We start from the raw sequence: 21,836 nt of genomic DNA, 5'->3' as shown, positions 1-21,836 counted from the left end.
GAGAGATTTTAAAAAAAGTTATTAACGTATTGTTAAGTGAGAATAAGTTTCATTTCATTAGAGAGAAAAAAAAAATTCCTAAAAATAAAAAGTTTCTATTTTTAATAGACGTACCAAAATGAAAATAGTTTCTAAAATATCAACTAAATTACAGGTGACAAGTTAAAATATGTCTGGTGAGAATGATATGTAAAATATAATATTAATATTTTGTTCAAAACCAAAAATTAATTTTTATGAAAGATATTAACATAATAATTGACATATTCTATTTAATTATCGAAAAACGACTTTTATTAGCAATTAATTATGAATAATAATTGGATTTAATTATACTCCATTTGTACCATAAAAATTGGATAGATTTAAATAGTATAGATTTTAATTCACAGTTAGTAAAATATGAGAAATAATAAAAATTGAAGTGTTGTTAGCGGAGAATAGGTCTCACCTTATCAGAGAGAAAAAGCTTCCTAAATTAGAAAATTTATAACTTTTAGGGATGAACTAAAATAAAAATAGTTTATACATATTTTGTTGGTTTATATTCAAATTTCTTTTTATATATATTTAACTTTTTTAACATTTATCAATATTTTTATTTGTCGAATCAAATTATTGATCATTTTATAACATTCAAATTGACAGTGGTTTATTTTTGAATTATTTAGTTGTTGAAATGTTATTGTTCTATGTAATTATATAGTACTCCATCCGTCTTATAATAGATGACAAATTTGGAGAATGACATGAGATTTTAAGTGATATTATTTTAAATGTTAAGTGAAGATATATAAAGAAAAAGTGATTGAAGTATTGATAGTAGAAAATGGATCTCACCTCATTAGAGAAAAAGTTTTTAAAATTAGAAAATTTATACTAATTTTTAGGGACAAACTAAAATAACAATAGTTTATAGTATTTATTTTATTGGTATTTATATTCAAATATCTTTTTATATACATTTAACATTTTTCACATGTATTAATATTTTTATTTGTATAACCAAATTGTTGCTCATTTTTACAACAGTTAAATTGATAGTGGTTTATTTTGAATTATTTAGTTGTTGAAATGTTATTATTGTACGTAATTGTAATTATATAGTTATCCCTCCGTCCCATAATAGATGGTACATTTAGGGAATGACACGGGATTATAAGTCGGGATTATAAGTGATGTTGTTTTGTGTGTTAAGTGGATAAACAAAATAGTATTTATATTAATGTGAGATAGAATTTTTTCTAAAAAAGGAAATGTGACATTTTTTGTGGGACAAACTAAAAAGGAATTTGTGACATCTATTATAGTGTTTTAAAGTGTTCTAATCAGCATTAATTTTTTGTAATTTTAAAGTTAATGTAATGATATTGTTCCTTATTTTTATTACAATAACCAGTGAAAATTATATGGCCCGTGCATAGCACGGATGATAATACTAGTTATAATAAATCTCACAATTTTCAAAATTAGTTTGATCCGGGGATAGTATCATTTATGATGAGATAATGTCGTTTTATTAAAATAAAATTAATAGCAGTGTCTAAATTTTCATTTAATAACGCAAAAATTCCCTATTTCAGAAACTTTTTTTCAAAGTTTGCTTCGAGTTTGAAATTTGTTGGTTGGCGAAATGGATAATAGCAGCAAAAGATTCCGAGAGAAGACCGCCGGCGAAGATACACCGTCGCTGAGAGATGGCTTTCCTCTACCTGACACCATAGTTGTCGGCGAAATCTTGGCTAGATTGGAGCTAGATACACTTTGCACTGTGGCATGCGTTTCCCCAACCCTTCGCTCCCTCGTCTCTCAATCTCTTATCACTCTTCCCTCTCTCGATCTCTCGGTAAGCTCGATTTGCCTTCCTAATTACATTAACTGTTCCTCTCTCTAATTGAATTTGGTTCAAGGCATTTTCACCCAATGGAGAACTTGTTCGTTGCATTGCGTCCAGACTGAGAGCGGTTAAGAGTGTGACCATCGATTGCCTCAAAGTCGATGAGTGTTCCATTGACAGCATTCTCGGGCCGCATTTACAGGAATTGAATCTGCTCAAGTGCCCATCGCTGTCGTATCATGTTCTTCTATCAATTGGGGACAAGTGCCCTAATTTAAGGTATGATTTTAATTTTTTGCTAACCACCACTTAAACGAATTTGTTAACCGATTCCGCCATGAATTGAAATGCCACACCTCACCTCACGTCGAGTTACAAAAATATGTGTTTCTCTGAACAGCAACTTTTGAATGCTTAAAACTGTTGATAAAATGTATGTGTGTGTATTCGGAAGCTGTGTAAAAATAAATGTCAGTCGCACATAGCAATGAGAATAATTCCCTTTCTTTTAGGTGGGTTGAAAAATGGAATCAACCAAGAAAAGAATCAGGTGTCGAGTTATTAAATTTATAGACAAGAAATTTGTGTGGAAAATCCAAATTGTAAAAAAGCATGAGCCTGTATAGGTATGTAATTGCACAGTTCTGCCTACACTAAATATGACACATACAGGATATCTCAAGTTCTGGAAACACAAAAATAGTAGAGTGACTACTTCTTTTGGAACTTTTTGTTTGTTTCTTTCTTGTCTCATTTGCTTGCACACGCTTCAGTTATAGTATCACTTCTGGTTATATAGAGATTGAGCTGAAAATTCTTCACAACTTTCCATCTTATTTGTATTACTGTAAATTCCTTCTACAATCTAATGGGAGTTTCTGCATCAACTTTTTATCCATGTGAATGCAGCCGCTTTTTCTTTGTTTACTGTTGTAGTATTACATACAGCTGAATTTTACCATTTTGCATACAAATTTTGTGGTGAAATAAGTTGGGCAATGGTTGAGCACCGCATATGGGGTAACTGAATAAATGAGCAAGAGAACATGAGAGAATGACAAGTTGGTTACTACTTACTAGAGAAGTAGCAACATTAGTAGACTATGAAATTATGGGGCTATTGACTTTTCAGAGCTCTTTTCCCCTCTGATATGAAGCATTTGTCAATGTTTCTGTCAAAACATTTAATCTTGAATGTAGTACTGACAGTTGACTGGTGGATATTTATGTTGTCCTGTATTTCCAGGCTTTTTCTCACCAAGAAAGGACATGTCCATTGGTCATATTATTCAAAATCTTGTCTTGAGAGCTTGAGTTTCTTCATTTGCTTTTATACATTTAATGCATTTCCTTGTATGGTAAATGGCTATGTTATCGGTATAGCTGAGCTTTTCAGAACACTTAATATATATACTGTATGCTTAACGTTCAAAAACTGATTTGTAAGTTATATTTCATGAAAAATGTTAAGTATATGTGCTTAATTCTATTCTAAAGACTATAGCAAGGTTCTGTAAATTTATTTCCCGTTCTAAAATGTTTTTTAGTCTATCTGGCCTAGGACCCTTGAGATTTGATACGTGTTCAGATTTCAGGACTGTGGTTAAAGTATAAGTGAAATTATTCCTTGTCTTATCAGGAATCTTGTCCTGGAATTGGCAGGGAAGAATGCACCTGAAAATTTTAGGAAAAGCTTTGTCAAAATGCTGCAGAATCTTCTCTATTTGGAGGTAATATTTATATGCTCTGGGCCTGATTGTTTCAAAAAATTGAGCAAGCACTCACCGTTGCAAACTGACTTTTGCAGCATCTGTCCATAAAAGTCCGCGGAACAGAAATTGATGCATATAGCTTGACTTCAGTAGATCTTTTTCTACCCAAAACTTTAAAATCCCTGAAAATGCAGCTAGTGAATGAACAAGATGCTGCTCTGTTCATTGAGAAACTTGGAGATGATGGAGAGAGTTTAAGAAAAATTGCAAATTCTAGTATGACTATTACCTCTTATCACAGATTTTGTGGTTTTACATTGACATGTCTGTCACTAGTCTTGGATGTAATATCTGATAGACTTATGGCCTCAATTACCAGCTCACTTCGACTTTTGGTTGAGTTGGATCTTGAAGACCGGCAATGCTCTGAAGCAAAAGTACATCATGACTTGACTAACAGTGGTCTGTTGCTTTTAGGCTCTTGCCAGTACCTTACCCATCTCTCAATCGTCAGAAGTAGGGCAAATTATCCAGCTTCCTTTAAACGAGTAAATGATGTGGGCGTATTAGTTCTTGCTGAGAGTTGCCGGGGCTTAGAATCTGTAAGACTAGGTGGGTTCAGTAAAGTTACTGATGCTGGATTTTCATCTCTAGTGCACTCGTGCCACAACTTGAAGAAGCTGGAAATTCGCAACGCACCATTGTTGTCAGACTTGGCGTTTCATGACATGATTGGTGCTGTGTCCCCCCTGGTCGAGTTGAAAATGGTGTCATGTAACCTGATTACTAGTGAAGCTTTAGCAGAACTAGCTTCATCTAGTACTTTGGAATTGTTATATACATATAATTGCAGGAGTATTGCAAACACCTGCCTTGACTATATATCGCGCCTCAGTAAACTGACCTCCATTAATCTCGGAGGTGCTGATATTACAGATAACGGTCTTGGTGCTCTGAGTAAAGGTGATCTACCAATAACTAGTCTATGCCTTCGAGGGTGTACTAGAGTGACAGACAAAGGAATTATCCGGTTGCTAAACGATGGCATTAGAATCAAGGAAAAACTGTCATCTCTCGATATCAGCAACATGCCAGGAGTATCAGATAGAGCTATACGTGCGGTTATTTCATGCACCGATGCCCTTACTGAGCTACGCATGAGAAGCTGCTTTCATGTGACGAATGAAACTTTTAACATATTGGCTTCAGGAAAGTGTGGTGGAAGAAACCTCCTCCGGAAACTGGATATAAGTCACTGCATCGGATTCTCGGGTGGATTTGTGGAGTTACTACAAGAGGGGCATTCATTCCGTGGTTTACGGTGGCTTGGTGTTGCTGGTACTTATTTGGTGAAGAGCGTTGCTTCAATCTGTAGATTGCAGCCTTTCCTTACTGTTTGTTTTGAAGGCTGTGAAGTTGGATGTCACGACGGTTGGCAATACCACACATGATGAGTAACATAGTATCACATAAGAATGAAGAATGAAGAATGTGTTGTGTATGATAAGTTAACCTTACAGGAAAAAGCCAAACTTTGTCGACCTTACTAAGATGATCACTATGATCTGTAGGTATAAACTCTGCTTTTTACTGACACTGCAATTTGTACTAGATTTTTGATGTACTATATTATTTCTTCAATGCTAAATTAGTATGGATTTTTAGTTACTGCATTATTTGCTTTTCATATCACACCTATTAAGAGTTTCATTGTGTTCATTAATCAAGCAAGGTCGTAGTCGTAATTTACAAAGATTGAATTATTGAAACTTGTGAGTAATGCTACCAAATTTTATTCGTAAGAATGATAGTATCAAATTTCATATTAAGAAATGCTAACAATTTGTTAAAATTAATTTGTAATTCCACACACAATAGGTACAGTTATTCAAAAAAAATCAGCTTCTGCGATATAAATGAAGCTTTAACTACTCGGGCCGGACAAGCATAAAAACAATACAGCACTCAAAAAATTTGATTTGAAGATGAGCTTTTTATACATTACAGTTAATTGATGCTTGTCGACAACATCATTTCCTGCCAATAATCTTTAACGTAACTCAGATCTTCCGGTAGTTGACAATTTAAACTGCCGGAATTACTATTGTACAAGAAAAAAAAGTAAGAGAGTATCAATCATAATCGTTAATCTAACCTCAAACAGACTCAGAAATATCTCCTTCACCTTCCAATGGACAATCCAAGGCCAAAATTGATTCTTTGGTGTAATCACTTTGATCCCTCACCTCACGCATGAAATGTTGATTGCAATCAAACACTTTGTCTTTGATGGCCGTTTGTTATTATCATTCTCTCCCCGGAGTCTTCTTCTTTGTGCAAGTTGACTGACTTCTGACGATAGAGTTCTCCTCTGCACAAGTGGAAAAGGGCAAGCATGAGATAGATTTTAGTACAAGTCGGAATAATGTAAAAGAGATGTCAATTAAAACTCTAAATTTAGTACAACCATTAAATTCTGATCTACATACACAGCATACACAAAAAGTGAAAGATAATCCAGTAATAAAATCCATATTCAGCATTTCAGACACAAGCACATAGAACTAGGCATTCACATAAATCAATTTTAACCCACGGAAAGGGTACTGAGTTCGATTGACCTTGGCAGCAGAGAGAATATCTCTCCTGATATGATGCAGCAAATATATCTCCTGATATGGTGCAGTAAATCATGATTATTAGTTATGTGATCTTGTATTAATTAGTAAGGATTTGGGAGGGATTTGAATAATCAAATTGATTAGAATTGATTTGCTCTAGTTAATAGTAGGACTTTCGAGGAACTCCTATATATACTTTTCCGGTTGATGAAGAGAGGTATCCAGAAAAGAATCATTGTAATCGGTGCAAACCGTAGGCCTCATTTGAGGATTATTAGGACTATTCGGAGGATTGTTCTCTTTGAGTTAAATTCCAATTCTTGTCTTTCCTTTTCGCTTTTCTCGTTAGTTTTGTGTTATCTGTCTTTATTCCATATCAGGTACATAGGGCTTGAGAAACAGAAAGAGAAGGAAATATACCATTAACTAAAAGTTACCTGAGAGAAGTCCAGATTGAATCATAAGAAAGAATTCCCGCAATCTTGCGTCTTCTCCTATCTCTCTGACAATCTTCTGTACGCTTAATCACAGGCAACTGTTTGATTCCCTTTGCCTACATCAGCTGCTTTGCCATTGCCAGATCAGTATCTGGATAACAAATCAAAGGTCCACGTGCTCGCCCATGATAGCTTATCCCATGAGAGACGACAGAGGAAATAGTGCAAGTAGTTAACTGCAAAAGGATTCGCAATAACTTCCATCATACATCAACAATCATTTGCAAACAGAACTCATTGGACACAAAAGAGAAGAACCAAATAAAAATTTGTCATCCAAAAATAGATTTTATCTGAGGTCATTGAGAAAATGAAAAGAACATACATCTGCTGCATCACTGCTAGAAGATTCACCAAATCTTTTTGTTAACCAGCGTTTGATATCTCCATCTGTCAAGATTCCTTCCAAACAATCTTCATCTTCGACCACAAGAAGACAGTTCTGCTGACCATCATGCATGCAACTCAGGGCCTCCTTGAGAGTTCGGTTCATGGAAATCTTTAAGAAGTTGCTTGACATTGCTTGGGAAACCTGAAGTAGGAAAAACATCATACGGAGTATAAGTTTAGGTTCTGTGAAGAAAAGCTCACCAAAAAGCATCACAAAAGAAAAATCTGCACTGTTGGCTTCTTAAATGAACAACTTCAAAAAGGGGAGGCAAAGGATGAACCTTCATATTTTCCAGTAAATGTCAACATCTATTGGACTATGACCACTGAAATTTTCAATAACAGGAAGTTCTATATCATTTCCTTGACTGGTTCGCCTCCAAACAGCATCATCTTTGTCATCAGTTAGAGAAACAACAGAATAACCTCGCGGAGAACTCTTTGTATCTGGTACCTCTAACTCCTTTGACTGAGTTGTCACAGAGGGCACCCATATAGCTAATCTAACTGCACCCTGTTGCAATAAATAAAAATGATACTCATTAAATTTAAAATAAGCACTGAAAAACTGTTTTATATCATAGTAAACCATATGAAGGCCACTTACTAGGAAAACAATCAATAGGTATAGCTTTTAATCATTTTTGACCTCACATGCAAGGTAAAAATATAGCAGGTTACAGATATATTGTGGAAATATTGACATCGGCATGGTCATGCGTCGAAGTTTTTCCTAAATATGGATTATATTTATAACTCGGACATTAAATACTTTAGGAAATGTTACAACAAACTTTAATGCACAAAAAATTACGTTAGATTTTAAAAACCATTTCAGTGAGAGAAAAATATCAAAACAGATAATAAACTCCGACAACATTTGGATACAAGAATACCAATACGGCAATACCAAAATAAAAATTGGAAGATTCAAATACATAAGATTAAATTAAGATGTAGAAGGGTATCTTAATTCTGAGCAAGAGATTTATCATGAGGGGAAGCAAGATTCGGTAATCTCTAGTCAGCTCAAACAGAAGAAGAACCAAGTTAAAGGTACTGAGCAAACTGAGGCTAATGTTGCAGCCATTCCCACCTGTATAGTAGCACTCAAAGTGTCATTGATAAAGGAAACTGTTCGATGGCATATAGGATAATATAACAAAAGATATATGAAGATTCACAGTCAAGCATAAAGCCACGGAGCATATTACCAGAGCATACGCCTGTGGCTCAGCAACAGCAGTGTTTCCGGGAATAGCAGTGTTGATAATCTCACCAGCACAGCCTCCAAACACCTTTCGCTGCACCAATCATCAAACTTGGGGCATATAAGCCACCAACAAGGCCGGATCCCCTACACAGTGCAGTGGCAACAACTTTCGCTGCAGCTAATTGAGCAAGTAGCCAGATTCCTGGAGCTGAAGCAGTCTTTCCAGTACGTAATATTTCATCGACATTGGTGAATCCCCAATATAGTATTCCAGGATATTTGAGTGCTATTAGACCAGCTCCTAAACCTCCTAGAGCAGGGCAGACTACATCTGGAAGCCCAAATTTTTCTTTGATAAACTGAAACATGTCCGTGAACCAATCCAATAAGCGTGTGAAAGCCACACTTACAACTCCACATAGCATCCCCAGTATAAGGTACAATGGTAGCTCTGAGCAATGATTTTGAGAATCCAATATTAGACACATATTCACATTAAACAAGATACAACACTTAAGCTCATAAGTAGATGGTCTTTTGTTTTTCGTCTACCAAATTTCTTATGCGACTGGTCTATTGGTTGAGACACAATGAGATTCTCAGCAAAAGATACATTTTTCATGCTGGATAAGAGAGAATCCATAGACTTTTTGAACTCGTTTCACTTGCATTGAACAAATTCTGCTAACTAGTTAATGAAGGCATTCTGCTACTGCTAGTATGTAGTACTAGTATAATTTATCTTGGGAATGCAGTACGGCGATCAGAGCATGAAGTATAGATGACAACTGAAAATCACAGAAAGAGCTGTTGTATAACTAAGAGCTGACCACATTCCTTCTGTATGCTGAAAAATGTGGAATAGAAGAGTAATAAACCATAGAAATCAGTAGTTTTTTTGTCTCCTACCATACAACAAAGGTTCTGATTTTAGTTCAAACCAATCAAAGATCAAGAAAAACAGAAAATAATGTGTGACTGGCTGAATAAACAAATTAATCCTGACAATCTGCATCAGAGCTATTCATTGAGTTATAAAACAAGATTGTCAGACAGCAGAGGCAAATATGATTTTCAAAATCTAGAATCAGATCAAATACCAGCAGCAGATTTCAAATCATACGTGGGCACTGTGAAAGCCTGTTTTTCCCCAAGAACAGCATTTGATACCGTTGATGAGACAACTGAGGCCAAAATTATCATCGCTGTCGTAAACGGAGGAGAGTTTTCAGCACGGAGAGGTCTCAAAACCGTTTCAATAGCAAAGAAACATCCAGCAACAGCTGCATTAAAACCTGAGGTACACATAGAAAATGAGCAGACTGGTCTTTCATAAAGATTAATCAAAATTAGTTAGCACGAGTTAATATTTCCATTTTCATATTCAATAAATAACATAATCATTGAGTACAAAGACTGAATATCCATGAAGGTTCCAAGAAAGACCTTCCCAGTCCCAAAAATATAAATGTTATAAAAACAAGAATCAAAGAAACATTAACTAACATAAACAGCAGAAAAAGGGAAAACAAAAATTCGACACAGGCAGAAAATCCATAATTCAAAAATACATCGATGTGATAAAAGATCAAACAAGATATAGACATGGAAATACCAGAAGCAATTCCAGCAGCCGCACCAGCAGCAACAAGAGCAATTTTCCTTTCTCTATTGTTCTCCATCATCACTGAGAATCCGTTGGCACATGATTTTCCAATATCAATACTAGGGCCTTCAGGACCTAAAGAACAACCAGTCCCTAAGGTCACACCAGCCTGGATTATGGGGAAGATTGCAGCAAGCACATCTAAGCCTTGTCCTTGTGAGGAAGTGGATTGCTTTATTTGAGGCAGTATCTCTAAAAGACCATGCAAAACACCTACAATAACTCCACCCAAGACTGGTATTAAAAGTATACGGTGCCATGTATCAGCTAGCCTTTGTAGCCGAAGCCAAGCAGCACCTTCATTTGGGGTGCCAGCCCATGCCCATTCATGCACCACGTGTACCTAAACTTACAAAAAATTAAATAAAATACGAATCTAAGACAGAAATATATTTCTGATGATCAGATGAATGCTTCAAAAATAACACCCGTTTAGGAAGTTTAAACTCCATTGATCATTCTACATAATTTTGTTATAACAAAATGTCTTAGGATGCTCTTTCCATCGAATCATTGACCAGTCTTAGAACAACACTGAACAAATTCAATTATTTCCACAGAAATAAATCTAGAAAAATGGAAGTTCACGATACATTTGAGTTCACAATCAACTTCATCATTTTTTTGATACTGTAAGAACTGGGACAATGGGAGAACAATATAAAATCCCTACCATAAATGAACCAGCAAGCATGCTAGTCACTAGATCGAGCGAACTAACGGGAAGTTGGACGATTTCATATTTAATACACTAAGTTGTGTATGTGGTAAGTACAACAGTCGTCCTAGCAGCCTTAAGAAATAACAGGGCTAATATGCTACTCCATTCAAGTTACATGGTAATTTACTGCAACGAACTCACAATGTTGAAGTTCCATCATACAGCATGAGACTTCCCCTTCATGTAATTCATCTTCCATTAGATTACTCAACTAACTAAACCTCAGCTAGCAAATGTAGTCAACCATGGTTTCCAGAAATACATACTCCGCGGTTAAAAAAGGCGACACAGAAGCCGGTAGCAACGCCGAGGAGAAGCAAGGCCCACTCACCTTGAGCGAGGGAATCATCATTAGGGTGATGAGAAGAGGAGGAGGAGGAAATGCGGTGGTGGGAGGTGAATCGGCGCTTGAAGAGATCGGAAGCAAGGGCGCCCCCATTGCTGGTGCTGGTTTTGGGGGATTGAGCGGCGCCGCGCTCCAGATCGCCGTCAGAGGCGAGTGAATTGGAGCGCAGTAGAATAGCGCGACCGCTGTAGTCAGCGGCCGACGACATATCTCGAGTCCAGATCACTTCCGCTCCTCCTCCACCTCCCCCTTAGCGATACCAATACCACCTCCACTCCATCACTCGGGGTTTCACAGATTTTCACCCCTTTTCACGTTTTGTTTTCTCATCCCCTAATAACCATCATTAAACGCTCTTAAAATTAAGTTAGATCATATGGTAGGACTTGAATGTAAACAAACGAATAGACCAGATTTTAAAAATTAGTGTTCATCTTAATGCGACACACGCTTCTAATTTATTTTCTAAATAGTAGTACTAATTTAATTTCACATTAAAATAAAATAAGAGATAGTATAAACTTTACGGATTAATAAAAGTAGCATGAGAAAAAGAGAAGAATAATAGTATTATCATATTAAGATGTAATAATATCTAAAATAAAAATATTAAATAATTGTTTAATTTAGATTATAATGTTAAAAACATCAGTGATAGTCATACACTTTAATACAACAGCAAAAAAGCAAAAAATTATAAGTATCGGAACTTCCTTGCTTAACACTGCCATTGGCTTTATCATTATAAATTAAAATCTACAATCATTTACGGCTTGTAACTTTTTATACAACAACATATAACTGACATTGATTTTTGTTAATTGTCCTGACATATGACACAAGCCAAAGAAACTAATATAGTTGAAACTTAAATGACAACTTTAGCTCAAATTTTTTTAAGGACATCCTACAATCAACACTTTATGATAAGTATCATGACCACTTAAAACACTTTTTACTGTGACTCCTGTAAATACATATGAATGTTATGACTTATGAATATGACTGTAAATTGGGGTTGCACTTCATGACACGATGACGATACTCATATGGGTATTGGATGTACTATAGTGCATTGTAACCAAATCTGCTCAAGACATATTCAGGCAGTTAACTTAATTAGATACTAGCAATACAAATTTAAAAACAGTTGTCAATACAAAGCTCAGGACATATTAGGCAATAAGCGTACTTAGTTAAAAATAAAAACAGTAGCAAACATAGAGTATGTGGAGACAAAAGCAAGATAAAATAAAAACTAGTGAGAGGGAATGACGCCTCCATAAGTAGCTCGATCAAGCATCACCTGTCCATCTTGATCTCCAAGCACCTCAACCTTAATCACATCATGAGAATCCATGTCGAAATCAAACAACAAGATTGCTCCAACCTTCAACTTGTTCGCATTCAGGAATCTCTTCCATCCAGCGCTAAAAGCACGAATCCCATTGTTCCGGTCGGTTATGGAGATCGTCCACTTCTTTCCTTTCCAATCTTGTAGTCTTATCTTGTCTTCACTTCCAACCGCCGTCGCACTAGAGAACTCTTTTGGGATCTCCTGTTATAAATCATCAAACATCAATACAGTTTCATAGAATACAAAAATATCATGAATAGTTTGATGTGATCACCAGTCTTTGATCTAAGAAATGGTACTCCTTCAATTTCTTCACGAACCTCATCGGCCTTACTGGCTGCTCTTCAGTTTGTAGCTCTGGTCCTGCACATATTAGTGTGTGACAATTGACAAAGATGCGTGGATCAAAGATCCAATATTTAATTATATACTACTACTAATTACTACTAAAGTTCCGACTAAAATAAAAGTAGAAAACATTTATTCATTGAAATTTGCTCAAACTTAGTCCGTGAACCGGAGCATTCAATGTTATGCTTCATTTTGAGTGTATTTAGTAAATTCTATATGAAGCACTTATTATTCTAACTTAAATTCGGATTAATTAATTTCATATAGAAAAAATTACTACTCTAGCATAGCCATTAACTACTAAAAATAATTTCATTTCCAAAAGCCAAACGCTACTAAAAATTACTCCATATTATCACACGATTCATTGTTTTAAAGCACATAAATAAATTTAGCTTTCTTCCTCACTATTGAATTTGGTTGTGGCATAGTGATATCAAAAAACGAAAAATGAAATGGATAGGAAATTATATACCGAGTTCGAGGCAGGAGTCGTTGCCGAAAATGGCGACGTGGAGAGAGGAATTTCCGACGATGTGGATGCAAAGCAACTTCATTTGGAGGATGTTGTTGTCGGTGACGAACTTGGACCAGCCATCCACCAAGTAGAAAACGCCGTCGATTTTGTTGAGCTTGACGGGCCAAGATGCCGCTGCCGGTTGCGTTTTCAGATGCAGCCAGAGTTGGCGTCGAAGATGTAGCTCGTGATCTTCAACAAAACCAGCTGGTATAGGCTGCGTGCGTGCGTGTTTCCATATTATTTATCACACTAAATTAACGTTAAAGTAGTAAGAATTCTTACCAGTTTTGACGCAAAATCGCCGATGCAGAACATGAAGAATGATTTGGGTTTCGCCATTTCTCTTCTTCTCTTCTGTTTCTCTCAAGATTTGATGGTTTCTGAATGTATTGGTAGACGCAGGGAAATACTAATAAAGAGGGGTGGTTGTGTGCATTTGATTGATCGTTTCCTATTTAGTGTTCAAAATGCTGCTTCCCTCATTTTAGTCTCTCAACATTTCCATAATTAGCTATGCATCTTAATGTCTCTTCTTTTGTTTCATGCATGCGTGTATTTATTGAAATATTGAATGGAAATTTTGCATACGATATCGGATATGCTATGAAGAAATACTGTTGAGTGTTGATCTTATATTTTTGTCTTTTATGCTTTTACCCTGTTTTCTCTTCTTTCAATTTTATTACCATTTCAACGCAATCTTGTCGCTTCTTATTTTGAATTTATGCAATTTAAGTGGCATACCTCATAAATCTCAAAGTTTATCCACATATTCAGGTGACACCGTGACATGATGAATTACATAACTCAACAAAATTAATTATCTAAATAAATCAAGCTATGAAAATTCTGATATTTTAATATGCCTATTTCATAATCTTTATTTATTTCCTTCAAGGGCAAATTTACTAAATACTTAGTACGTAATACTCTACTAATTAACTAGGATTATTATTTTTTTAGAATATGTTTTTTTTCCTCTGTTACTAGAATGTGCTTGAGTTGCCGGATACTACCAGATACTCATGTGTCTAGTGATATCATTTCAGTCTAAAGCAAGGGAAAGAGTAAAAAGAGAGGACGTTGCATTATTTCATTTTTCGGAAAATTAACGTAAGAACGTTATACTCCATAAACTAAGAATTTTTACCAGTTTTGTGGCAAAATTGCCCAAGCAGAACATGAAGAATGATTTCGGTTTCGCCATTTCTCTTCTTCTCTTTTCTTTTTCTCTCTAGCTCCTTGTTCTGTGAAGATTTCTTATTGTATTGGTAGAATCAGTGTTTTAAAAATCGGACCGGCCGGTTTGACAATGTGACAATCCTATTTGGTATGTCACGCCCATAAACTTTTGACAAATGAAATTATATATAACCCCAATTCCAACTAGAACTATAAAATATGAAAACTCTCTAAATATAAATGTACTTCCTCGCATTCTGAGTGACACATTTTCTTTACGTTCACTCTAATTGACACATTTCTTAAAAGAAAACATCATCAACTCTACTTTATTCCCTCTCCACTCAACTTATCAACATAAAATTAAATAAAAATTCATGCATTTTTGCTGCTCACTCACTCATTTTTTAACTTTCTAATTATTTAGAATATATGTAAATATTACTCCTAGTAAATATAATTATGCATGGTCGTGACACATCATCATCCCCTAATAAGTACTCCTAATAACCATCTTTAAATTAAAATAATCTATACCCATAAAGGAAGACTTATTTGGAAAATTTACAGAACTGCCACTAGGCCCACATTTGGGCGGGAAACATTATGAAATTTGGAGTTTGGACAGCGTCTTGGGTTAAATTTTATTATCTTATTGTTAAATACAGTTTGTTTAATATAGATCTTATGTCTGATTAGTTGGTATGAACTGAGAATTTAAGTGTATGCCTGCAGCCTATTCATGTTAGCTTTGCATAGGCTTTATAAAAAAATACCACTATTCTATTACTCCCTCCGTCCCCCATTAGGAGTAACACTTTGACCGGATACGGGTTTTAAGAAATGTAAAGAAAAGTTGGTTGAAAAAGTTAGTGGAATGTGTGACCCACTTTTTTATATTGGTTTTATAATAAAATGTGAGTGAAATGAGTTGGTGGAATGTGAGACCTACTTGCCATTTAAGGTAAAAATGAAGTGCTACTCTTAATTGGAAACGGACCAAAATAGAAATTAGTAACTCTTATTCGGGGACGGAGGGAGTACAATATAGTATCTATTTATTCCATTCTTCCAAAACTGTCTGATTCACTCTAGTTTTCAATGCATTTTGTCTCTGAAAAAGATATATTTCATATGTTAAATGCATATTTAAAACCTTTCATGAATATCAACTTATAAATATCTACGCAATTCGTGTTTTTTAAAGAAAATTAAATATAATAATGCAATTCTGAAATGATAATCTTTGGGATCCATTATTTATATCCTTTGCAATTTGTACCTGAACAAAAAATTATGTATATAGTCAGGATGTGTGAACATAATATTCATATTCAAAAATGACAGAAAGTGGGCACCATACTAAACCTTGAAATTCATTTCTCTAAAGAAAATGGAGAAAGAGGGCAGTAACTAATTGAAATCTAGTTGCTTTAAATTTAAAAGAATTTCAAGTTTAGGAATGTGAAAAAATAATTGTATAATTTTTCTATACAGATAATTGAAGAGTGTGTGAATCATTATAAATATGATATGCTATCCACCAAAGATTAACATCTTCAAAACAGTTCTAATGTAATATACATTATGCTTACTTTGTTGAAATATGTTATACTATAAAATAAATACATATATGATAGAAATAATAGCAAGTGTGGTAATTAATGTGCACCCATTACATAAAATTTGAAACCTTCGATAAAATGGTTAATTTTTAAAAGTTCAGAGACTAACTAATTAAAGAAAATTTTGAAAAATATAGATATAGATAGAGCATTGGTTTATGAGAACTATCCTTTGAAAAATCAGGAAATAGATGATAAAAATCTTAGTAGGTATGTTAATAAATTTGCACTCATTAGACAATATATAGAGTATTTCGTACCTTGATTTATTTGTATTCATACGTTGATATGTTGCTTATGCAATAGAATAGGTTGCAGAGAAGCCACGCCTACTATCATCTGCTTTTTGAGCAACTTTTTGAGTAATGATTGTAGAGTGAGGAGTTAGAGGCAGCTGTTTATCTTCTTCTTCTCTCTCCTTCCTTTAATTGCAGACTAGAGAGTGAGAGAGGCGGCTGTTATAAATTAGGGTTCAGCTTTATTGGGGAAACTTATTTAGTCTTATATAAATAACACAAGAATAATAATTTAATAAATGCATAAATTTAATGGGCCTTAACTTAAGCTATATTAATGGAAACTTCTAAATATTAGTGGGCCGAATTTTGGACATGCTATTTTTTTAATATTTTAGTAAAATTACTATTAACTTATATATTTGTGCATATATATATATATGATATATTCGATTTAGAAAAAATTTATTATATTAATATTTATATTATTTAGTAAATATTTGTATTAATAACTGATAGTCTAATTGAGTATTTTTTAGTGTTCTTTTTATTATCTTATTTGTTTTGTAATACTTATTTCTGATTATTATGTGAAAGGTCTCTCATGATTATGTTTTTATGGAGACTTGCATAGTTTCTAAACAACATGCTGAAGAATATGTGCTCTATAAATACCCCTCTCTTAACACTCTCATAATCAATTACTTCTTTTCCCTCTCAGCTGAAATCAGAAAGCAAAATCCACACAAAAACAGTTCAGTTTCTTAACCCTTTCTTTCTTCTTCCCTAATTGATATTCATATTCTCCATGATCTTTATCTTCCTGTATCATATTTATCTATTCTTTTCTGAATGTTCCTTCTCTTTTCTTAATCATTTTATTTCTCTTATATCATGTTTTGAAGATGAACAATCTATGCACAATTAACAAAGTGTTCTTACCTTGATTTTGTCATTTCTTCCATTTATTTTATGCTTCTCACCCACTCATATTTAACTTTCTAATTATTCGGAAAATTTATGTAAATAGTACTCCTAGTAAATACAACTTTGCATGGTCGTGAGTCGTGATGCATCATCAATCATCCCCTAATAAAACCATCATTAAATTAGAAATAATATTTTAAAAATAAAGTAAGATCAAACAGTAGCAGTTCAATTTAGCAAACCGATAGACCAACTCACCAAAGTAAAAGGTTTGTGGATGGATGAACTTGTATACTGATTCATGCAGAATGACATTAGTAGAGTACTTACTTTATTCTCTTTCATTCATTCCATATAATTATTATGCACACACAAAATTTATCTATTGATCTATATTTAATTTGTATATTTATCTGTATGTAATCTACTCTCTCCGTTCCATAGTAATAGGGGCGTTTTTCCATTTCCGTCCGTTCCATAGTAATAGAGTCATTTCCCTTTTTAGTAAAAGTCGACACATTTTTCCACATCTACTTTACTCTCTCTTACTTTTTTCTATTTTCATCTCTCTACCTTTTTCATTTTCCACTTTATTCTCTCTTTACTTAATTCACCTAACACAATTTTTCTTAATCTCCGTGCCGAAAAGTTTTGCCTCCATTACTATGGAACGGAGGGAGTATATTTTAACCATACTAAATCTAGTGAATTGAGCATGTGGTGAATATTTCAGTACAACTATACAATACAATCATCTGTATCAAATCTATATGTCAATGCATATGAAATCTAATAAATTCAGCATGTGGAGAATGATTCAATACAACAAGCGACTCAATCAACAATGTTAAAAACATAACTTACATAAGTTAATTAGAAACCCATATAACATTACATGAGTACTACAATGATAAAATATAATTTGATAATTGAATGTAAATCTCATAGTAGTACTAAACTACAACCAGATAATTTTATTTTAAAATTACTACTATTATACACCAAGTTCAGAATTGAGATATGTTGTGATGTAGACTGTAGCAATAAAATGATGATAAAAGTCTAACATAATTCTTTGAAAAAAAAAAAAAAAGTTTGGATGCACATATGCAGCCGTTTTCTTCTCAACTGATATTTGATAAGGCCTTTCTTCTCTAAAACCCCAAGGGCGGACTTCCCACATTCACAACCCCCACTAAGCAATGGCGTACAATCTCAGCGCCCCGCCTTCCTCTTCTCGCTTCTCCGAAACCAGTCTATGCTTCATCTCTCTCTCACATCTTCGAACTCCCAAAAATCTCAACTTTCCTCTCAAACACCACCGCCCAAAACCCTCCCTCCATCTCTCCGCTCAACTCTCATTGCAAGAACCACTTCTCAACGCAGTCAGTCAAGATTCTGAAATCCCAATTCAGAAAGAGGTTTCTTCATCCAAATCCTTCATTTGGGTCAATCCCAAAAACCCCAAAGCCTCAAAATTGATGCAGAAATCTTATAATTCAAGGTATGCTTCTTTACCGCAAATTGCAGAATCATTAAATTCCTGCGCTCCGTTAGATGATTCTGTTTCGGGAGTGTTAGCCGTTCTCGGGGATAAGATAGAACAGCAGGAAGCCGTGGTTATTTTAAACAACATGTCTAATAGCGAAACTGCGCCATTAGTGCTTGATTACTTTCTGAAGAGGTTGAAGATGATTAGGAAAGTAGTGTTGTATAATGTGACTCTGAAAGTTTGTAGGAAGTGTAAGGATTTGGGCAAGGCCGAGGGTTTGTTCAATTTGATGCTTGAGAGGGGGGTAAAGCCTGATAATGTCACATTCTCCACTATCATTAGCTGCGCTAGGCTGTCGTCTTTGCCTGAAAAGGCGGTCGAGTGGTTTGAGAAGATGCCGTCGTTTGGTTGTGAGCCTGATAAGGTGACTTGCTCAGTGATGATTGATGTGTATGGGAGAGTGGGCAATGTGGCCGTTGCTTTGAGTATGTATGATCGTGCAAGGAGCGAGAAATGGCGTCTTGATCCGGTGACGTTCTCCACATTGATTAGGATCTACAGGTCGGAGGGTAATTATGATGGGTGTTTGAATTTGTACGAGGAGATGAAGGCATTGGGGGTTAAGGCGAATGCCTCTGTGTATAATGCGCTCTTGGATGCTATGGGAAGAGCAAAGAGGCCGTGGCAAGCAAAGACTATTTATAGGCAGATGGTTAAGAATGGAGTTGAGCCTACTTGGGGAACTTATGCTGCATTGATTAGGGCGTATGGTAGGGCTCGATATGGCTTAGATGCGATTGCTGTTTATAAGGAGATGAAGGAGAAGGGCTTAGAGATGAGTGTTCTTTTGTACAATACGCTGTTGTCCACTTGTGCTGATGTAGGGTTTACTGATGAGGCTGCTGAGATTTTTGAGGATATGAAGAACTCAGGGACATGCAAGCCTGATAGCTGGACGTATGCTTCTTTGATCACAATTAATTCTTGCAGTGGGAAAGTTGAGGCTGCGGAGGCTACGTTGAAAGAAATGTTGGAGGCTGGTTTCCAGGCTAACATCTTCATCATGACCTCCATGATCCAGTGCTATGGGAAGGCTGGTCGTATTGATGATGTTGTGAGGACTTTTGATCAGGTGTTGGAGTCAGGCATAGTTCCTGATGCGCGATTCTCTGGTAGTCTTCTTAATGTAATGACCCAAGCACCAAAGAATGAACTCGGGAAGCTGACAACTTGCATTGTGAAGGCTCACCCAAAGCTCGGTTTTGTAGTAAAACTTATTATTGATGAGGAGAATACGGATGGGGAAATCTTCAGGAAGGAAGTTGGCGAGCTCTTGGAATCTATTGGTACTGATGTGAAAAAGGCATACTGCAATTGCTTGATCGATCTCTGTGTTAGCCTTAATCAGCTGGAGAGGGCTTGTCAGTTGCTAGACATCGGCCTTGCACTCGAAATATACACTGATATCATGTCCAGGACTCCAACACAGTGGTCTTTGCACTTGAAGAGTCTTTCTCTCGGGGCAGCCTTGACTGCACTACATGTTTGGATGAAGGATCTGTCGAAGGCACTTGAAAACGGGGAGGAATTCCCAGAGTTGCTCGGGATTAACACAGGACACGGGAAGCACAAGTTTTCAGAGAGAGGTTTGGCAGGGACTTTCGAGCCACATCTGAAGGAACTGGATGCTCCATTTCATGAGGCACCGGACAAGATTGGCTGGTTTCTGACAACAAAGGTTGCAGCGATATCATGGCTGGAGTCGAGGCAATCCCAAGAAGCAGTTTTGGCGTAGTCAGATGTCTAAGGTGGTTGCTACCTGCTAGGCTTCCATTAGCTGGTAATCTGCTGACACAGTTCCTATTAGTTTATCAGCATTTAATAAGTTTTTTTCTTTCATCCGCGCTTTGTCGACACTTGTGATTGAGGAATAATAATTTTATTTGAGCTGCTATTTGATATATACTCGATTATTTGGAATTTTGTCATTTCATATAAATCCTTTCTCCCTGGCTGCAGCTTCTGGTGCTGGGGATTGTGATGTTTATCATTAAAATCGACTTGTAAATGCAGTTTTTATATCTTGCCTGTCAATAAAGCTTCTTGCTGCAACTAAGTCAATGATAAATTCCAATTCTTTTACCTAAATTTATGGTGTTTGAAATTAGAATGTCAACTTTATATAGTACTTATTTAGGGCTGACAAGATGTGGGACTCCAGTGAGCTGACTTTCCAGTTTCAAAGTCGTATGAACTTAAATATTCTGGGTTCAAGGAATGTTGCTGTCAGAGTTTGACTATGCCAAGGTAATTATAAACTAGTTTAAAGAGTCAACTTTTAAATTTTTAAATATGTTAAAGTGATAGTATTTTTTTAATATTCTGTCGGCTCATTTTCTTTTATAATCTGCTGGGTGAAGAAAAATGATAACATATAGTAATAATTCATGTGTAAAGTAGCATAATGTGGTCTGCACGTCTATGTTGTTATATGCACAAGTATATATAAGTTGAGCTCATTCCATGTACTACTCATTCAATCATGGGGAACTGCATTGGAGTTTCAGATAAGAAGTTGTGCAGGAGAAAGTTGTCATCGTGGTCTTCGCGGAAAGAGGAGATCGAGATTCTGATACAAAAGCGAGGAAGCAACCTTGTCCGAATACCGAAAAGAGTGAAGATAGTGGTGAGCAAGAAGCAGTTGCAGAGATTGATGGTGAGTGTGGAGGAGGTACAGTTGAGACGTATGGTGCTGCAGTCGTTGCTCAGACGATCAAGGAAATGGAGGCCATCGTTGGCTGCGATTCCGGAGGTGTAGGAGAGGGAGAAGATATGTTTCTTTGCTTTGTTTGCAACAACTTTGCAGACCTAGTTTTTCATGGATGGCTGCATTGCTCCAGTTTTTTTGTTTTTTGGAGTTTTTAGAAGCTATACAATATCTTGGCAGAGAATGTACATATATTAATGCTCTGCAGATTGAACTCTTGTTCAAGTAGAAAAAGGTTTTTTTTATATCCAATCACATTTGGTGGCACGGAGGTGCCCATGACTAATTATTACTCCCTTTGTTCGCGATTAGGAATCACGTTTCTCCATTTCAGTCCGTGTGCGAATAGTAGTCCCGGTTTATTTTTACTATAAAT

The 21,836-nt window shown here is 35.5% G+C and overlaps 3 protein-coding genes and 1 pseudogene across 10 annotated transcripts; 2 read left to right on the top strand and 2 right to left on the bottom strand.

Annotated features, from left to right (window-relative positions):
* Window positions 1–1,584: 1,584 nt before the first annotated feature.
* On the top strand, window positions 1,585–5,217 carry LOC148928668 (RNI-like superfamily protein). The gene is made up of 4 exons (XM_089069775.1): window positions 1,585–1,846; window positions 1,911–2,116; window positions 3,477–3,567; window positions 3,645–5,217. The coding sequence occupies exons 1-4, from the start codon at window positions 1,634–1,636 to the stop codon at window positions 4,998–5,000; spliced, it is 1,866 nt and encodes a 621-aa protein (XP_088925901.1). The 5' UTR covers window positions 1,585–1,633; the 3' UTR covers window positions 5,001–5,217.
* A 280-nt stretch (window positions 5,218–5,497) lies between these two features.
* Window positions 5,498–11,368, bottom strand: LOC148928667 (chloride channel protein CLC-f-like; annotated as a pseudogene). The gene is made up of 9 exons (XR_016129037.1): window positions 10,924–11,368; window positions 9,886–10,279; window positions 9,371–9,565; window positions 8,272–8,721; window positions 8,051–8,153; window positions 7,339–7,572; window positions 6,993–7,199; window positions 6,608–6,843; window positions 5,498–5,920 (listed from the first exon to the last, which is right to left on the bottom strand). The product of XR_016129037.1 is annotated as a chloride channel protein CLC-f-like (transcript).
* A 759-nt stretch (window positions 11,369–12,127) lies between these two features.
* On the bottom strand, window positions 12,128–14,641 carry LOC125214722 (uncharacterized). 3 transcript variants are annotated; one of them, XM_089056245.1, is made up of 5 exons: window positions 14,382–14,640; window positions 13,514–13,611; window positions 13,187–13,445; window positions 12,635–12,723; window positions 12,128–12,561 (listed from the first exon to the last, which is right to left on the bottom strand). In XM_089056245.1, the coding sequence occupies exons 2-5, from the start codon at window positions 13,568–13,570 to the stop codon at window positions 12,262–12,264; spliced, it is 705 nt and encodes a 234-aa protein (XP_088912371.1). In that variant the 5' UTR covers window positions 13,571–13,611; window positions 14,382–14,640; the 3' UTR covers window positions 12,128–12,261. The 3 variants fall into 3 exon arrangements, with proteins under 3 accessions (XP_088912371.1, XP_088912372.1, XP_088912370.1); XM_089056246.1 differs by having other exon boundaries at window positions 12,635–12,717; window positions 13,514–14,641; XM_089056244.1 differs by having other exon boundaries at window positions 13,514–14,640.
* Window positions 14,642–18,306: 3,665 nt separating this feature from the next.
* On the top strand, window positions 18,307–21,746 carry LOC148928666 (pentatricopeptide repeat-containing protein At4g16390, chloroplastic-like). 5 transcript variants are annotated; one of them, XR_016129016.1, is made up of 3 exons: window positions 18,307–20,533; window positions 20,891–21,000; window positions 21,277–21,746. XR_016129016.1 is itself a non-coding variant. In XM_089057517.1 (2 exons), exon 1 carries the CDS (start codon window positions 18,404–18,406, stop codon window positions 20,486–20,488), a length of 2,085 nt encoding a protein of 694 aa, XP_088913643.1. In that variant the 5' UTR covers window positions 18,307–18,403; the 3' UTR covers window positions 20,489–20,533; window positions 21,277–21,746. The 5 variants fall into 5 exon arrangements, 2 of the variants coding, with proteins under 2 accessions (XP_088913643.1, XP_088913642.1); XR_016129014.1 differs by having other exon boundaries at window positions 21,261–21,746; XR_016129015.1 differs by having other exon boundaries at window positions 20,880–21,000; window positions 21,261–21,746.
* The last annotated feature ends 90 nt before the right edge of the window (window positions 21,747–21,836 follow it).

Source organism: Salvia hispanica, chromosome 4 (genome assembly GCF_029641045.1).
Source record: "Salvia hispanica isolate PSC_SH4W2 chromosome 4, Shi_PSC_v1, whole genome shotgun sequence".
Lineage (NCBI taxonomy): Eukaryota > Viridiplantae > Streptophyta > Magnoliopsida > Lamiales > Lamiaceae > Salvia > Salvia hispanica.
This window is presented reverse-complemented; position numbering and strand designations above follow the sequence as displayed.

Coding starts and splice junctions, on each gene's coding strand:
- LOC148928666 (XM_089057517.1), top strand. CDS start 18,404: ATGGCGTACAATCTCAGCGCCCCGCCTTCCTCTTCTCGCTTCTCCGAA.
- LOC148928668 (XM_089069775.1), top strand. CDS start 1,634: ATGGATAATAGCAGCAAAAGATTCCGAGAGAAGACCGCCGGCGAAGAT. Junction 2,117..3,476: donor GACAAGTGCCCTAATTTAAG/GTATGATTTTAA, acceptor TTGTCTTATCAG/GAATCTTGTCCTGGAATTGG. Junction 3,568..3,644: donor AGAATCTTCTCTATTTGGAG/GTAATATTTATA, acceptor TGACTTTTGCAG/CATCTGTCCATAAAAGTCCG.
- LOC125214722 (XM_089056244.1), bottom strand. CDS start 13,570: ATGGCGAAACCCAAATCATTCTTCATGTTCTGCATCGGCGATTTTGCG. Junction 12,724..13,186: donor CGACTCCTGCCTCGAACTCG/GTATATAATTTC, acceptor TAATATGTGCAG/GACCAGAGCTACAAACTGAA. Junction 12,562..12,634: donor ATTTCTTAGATCAAAGACTG/GTGATCACATCA, acceptor GATTTATAACAG/GAGATCCCAAAAGAGTTCTC.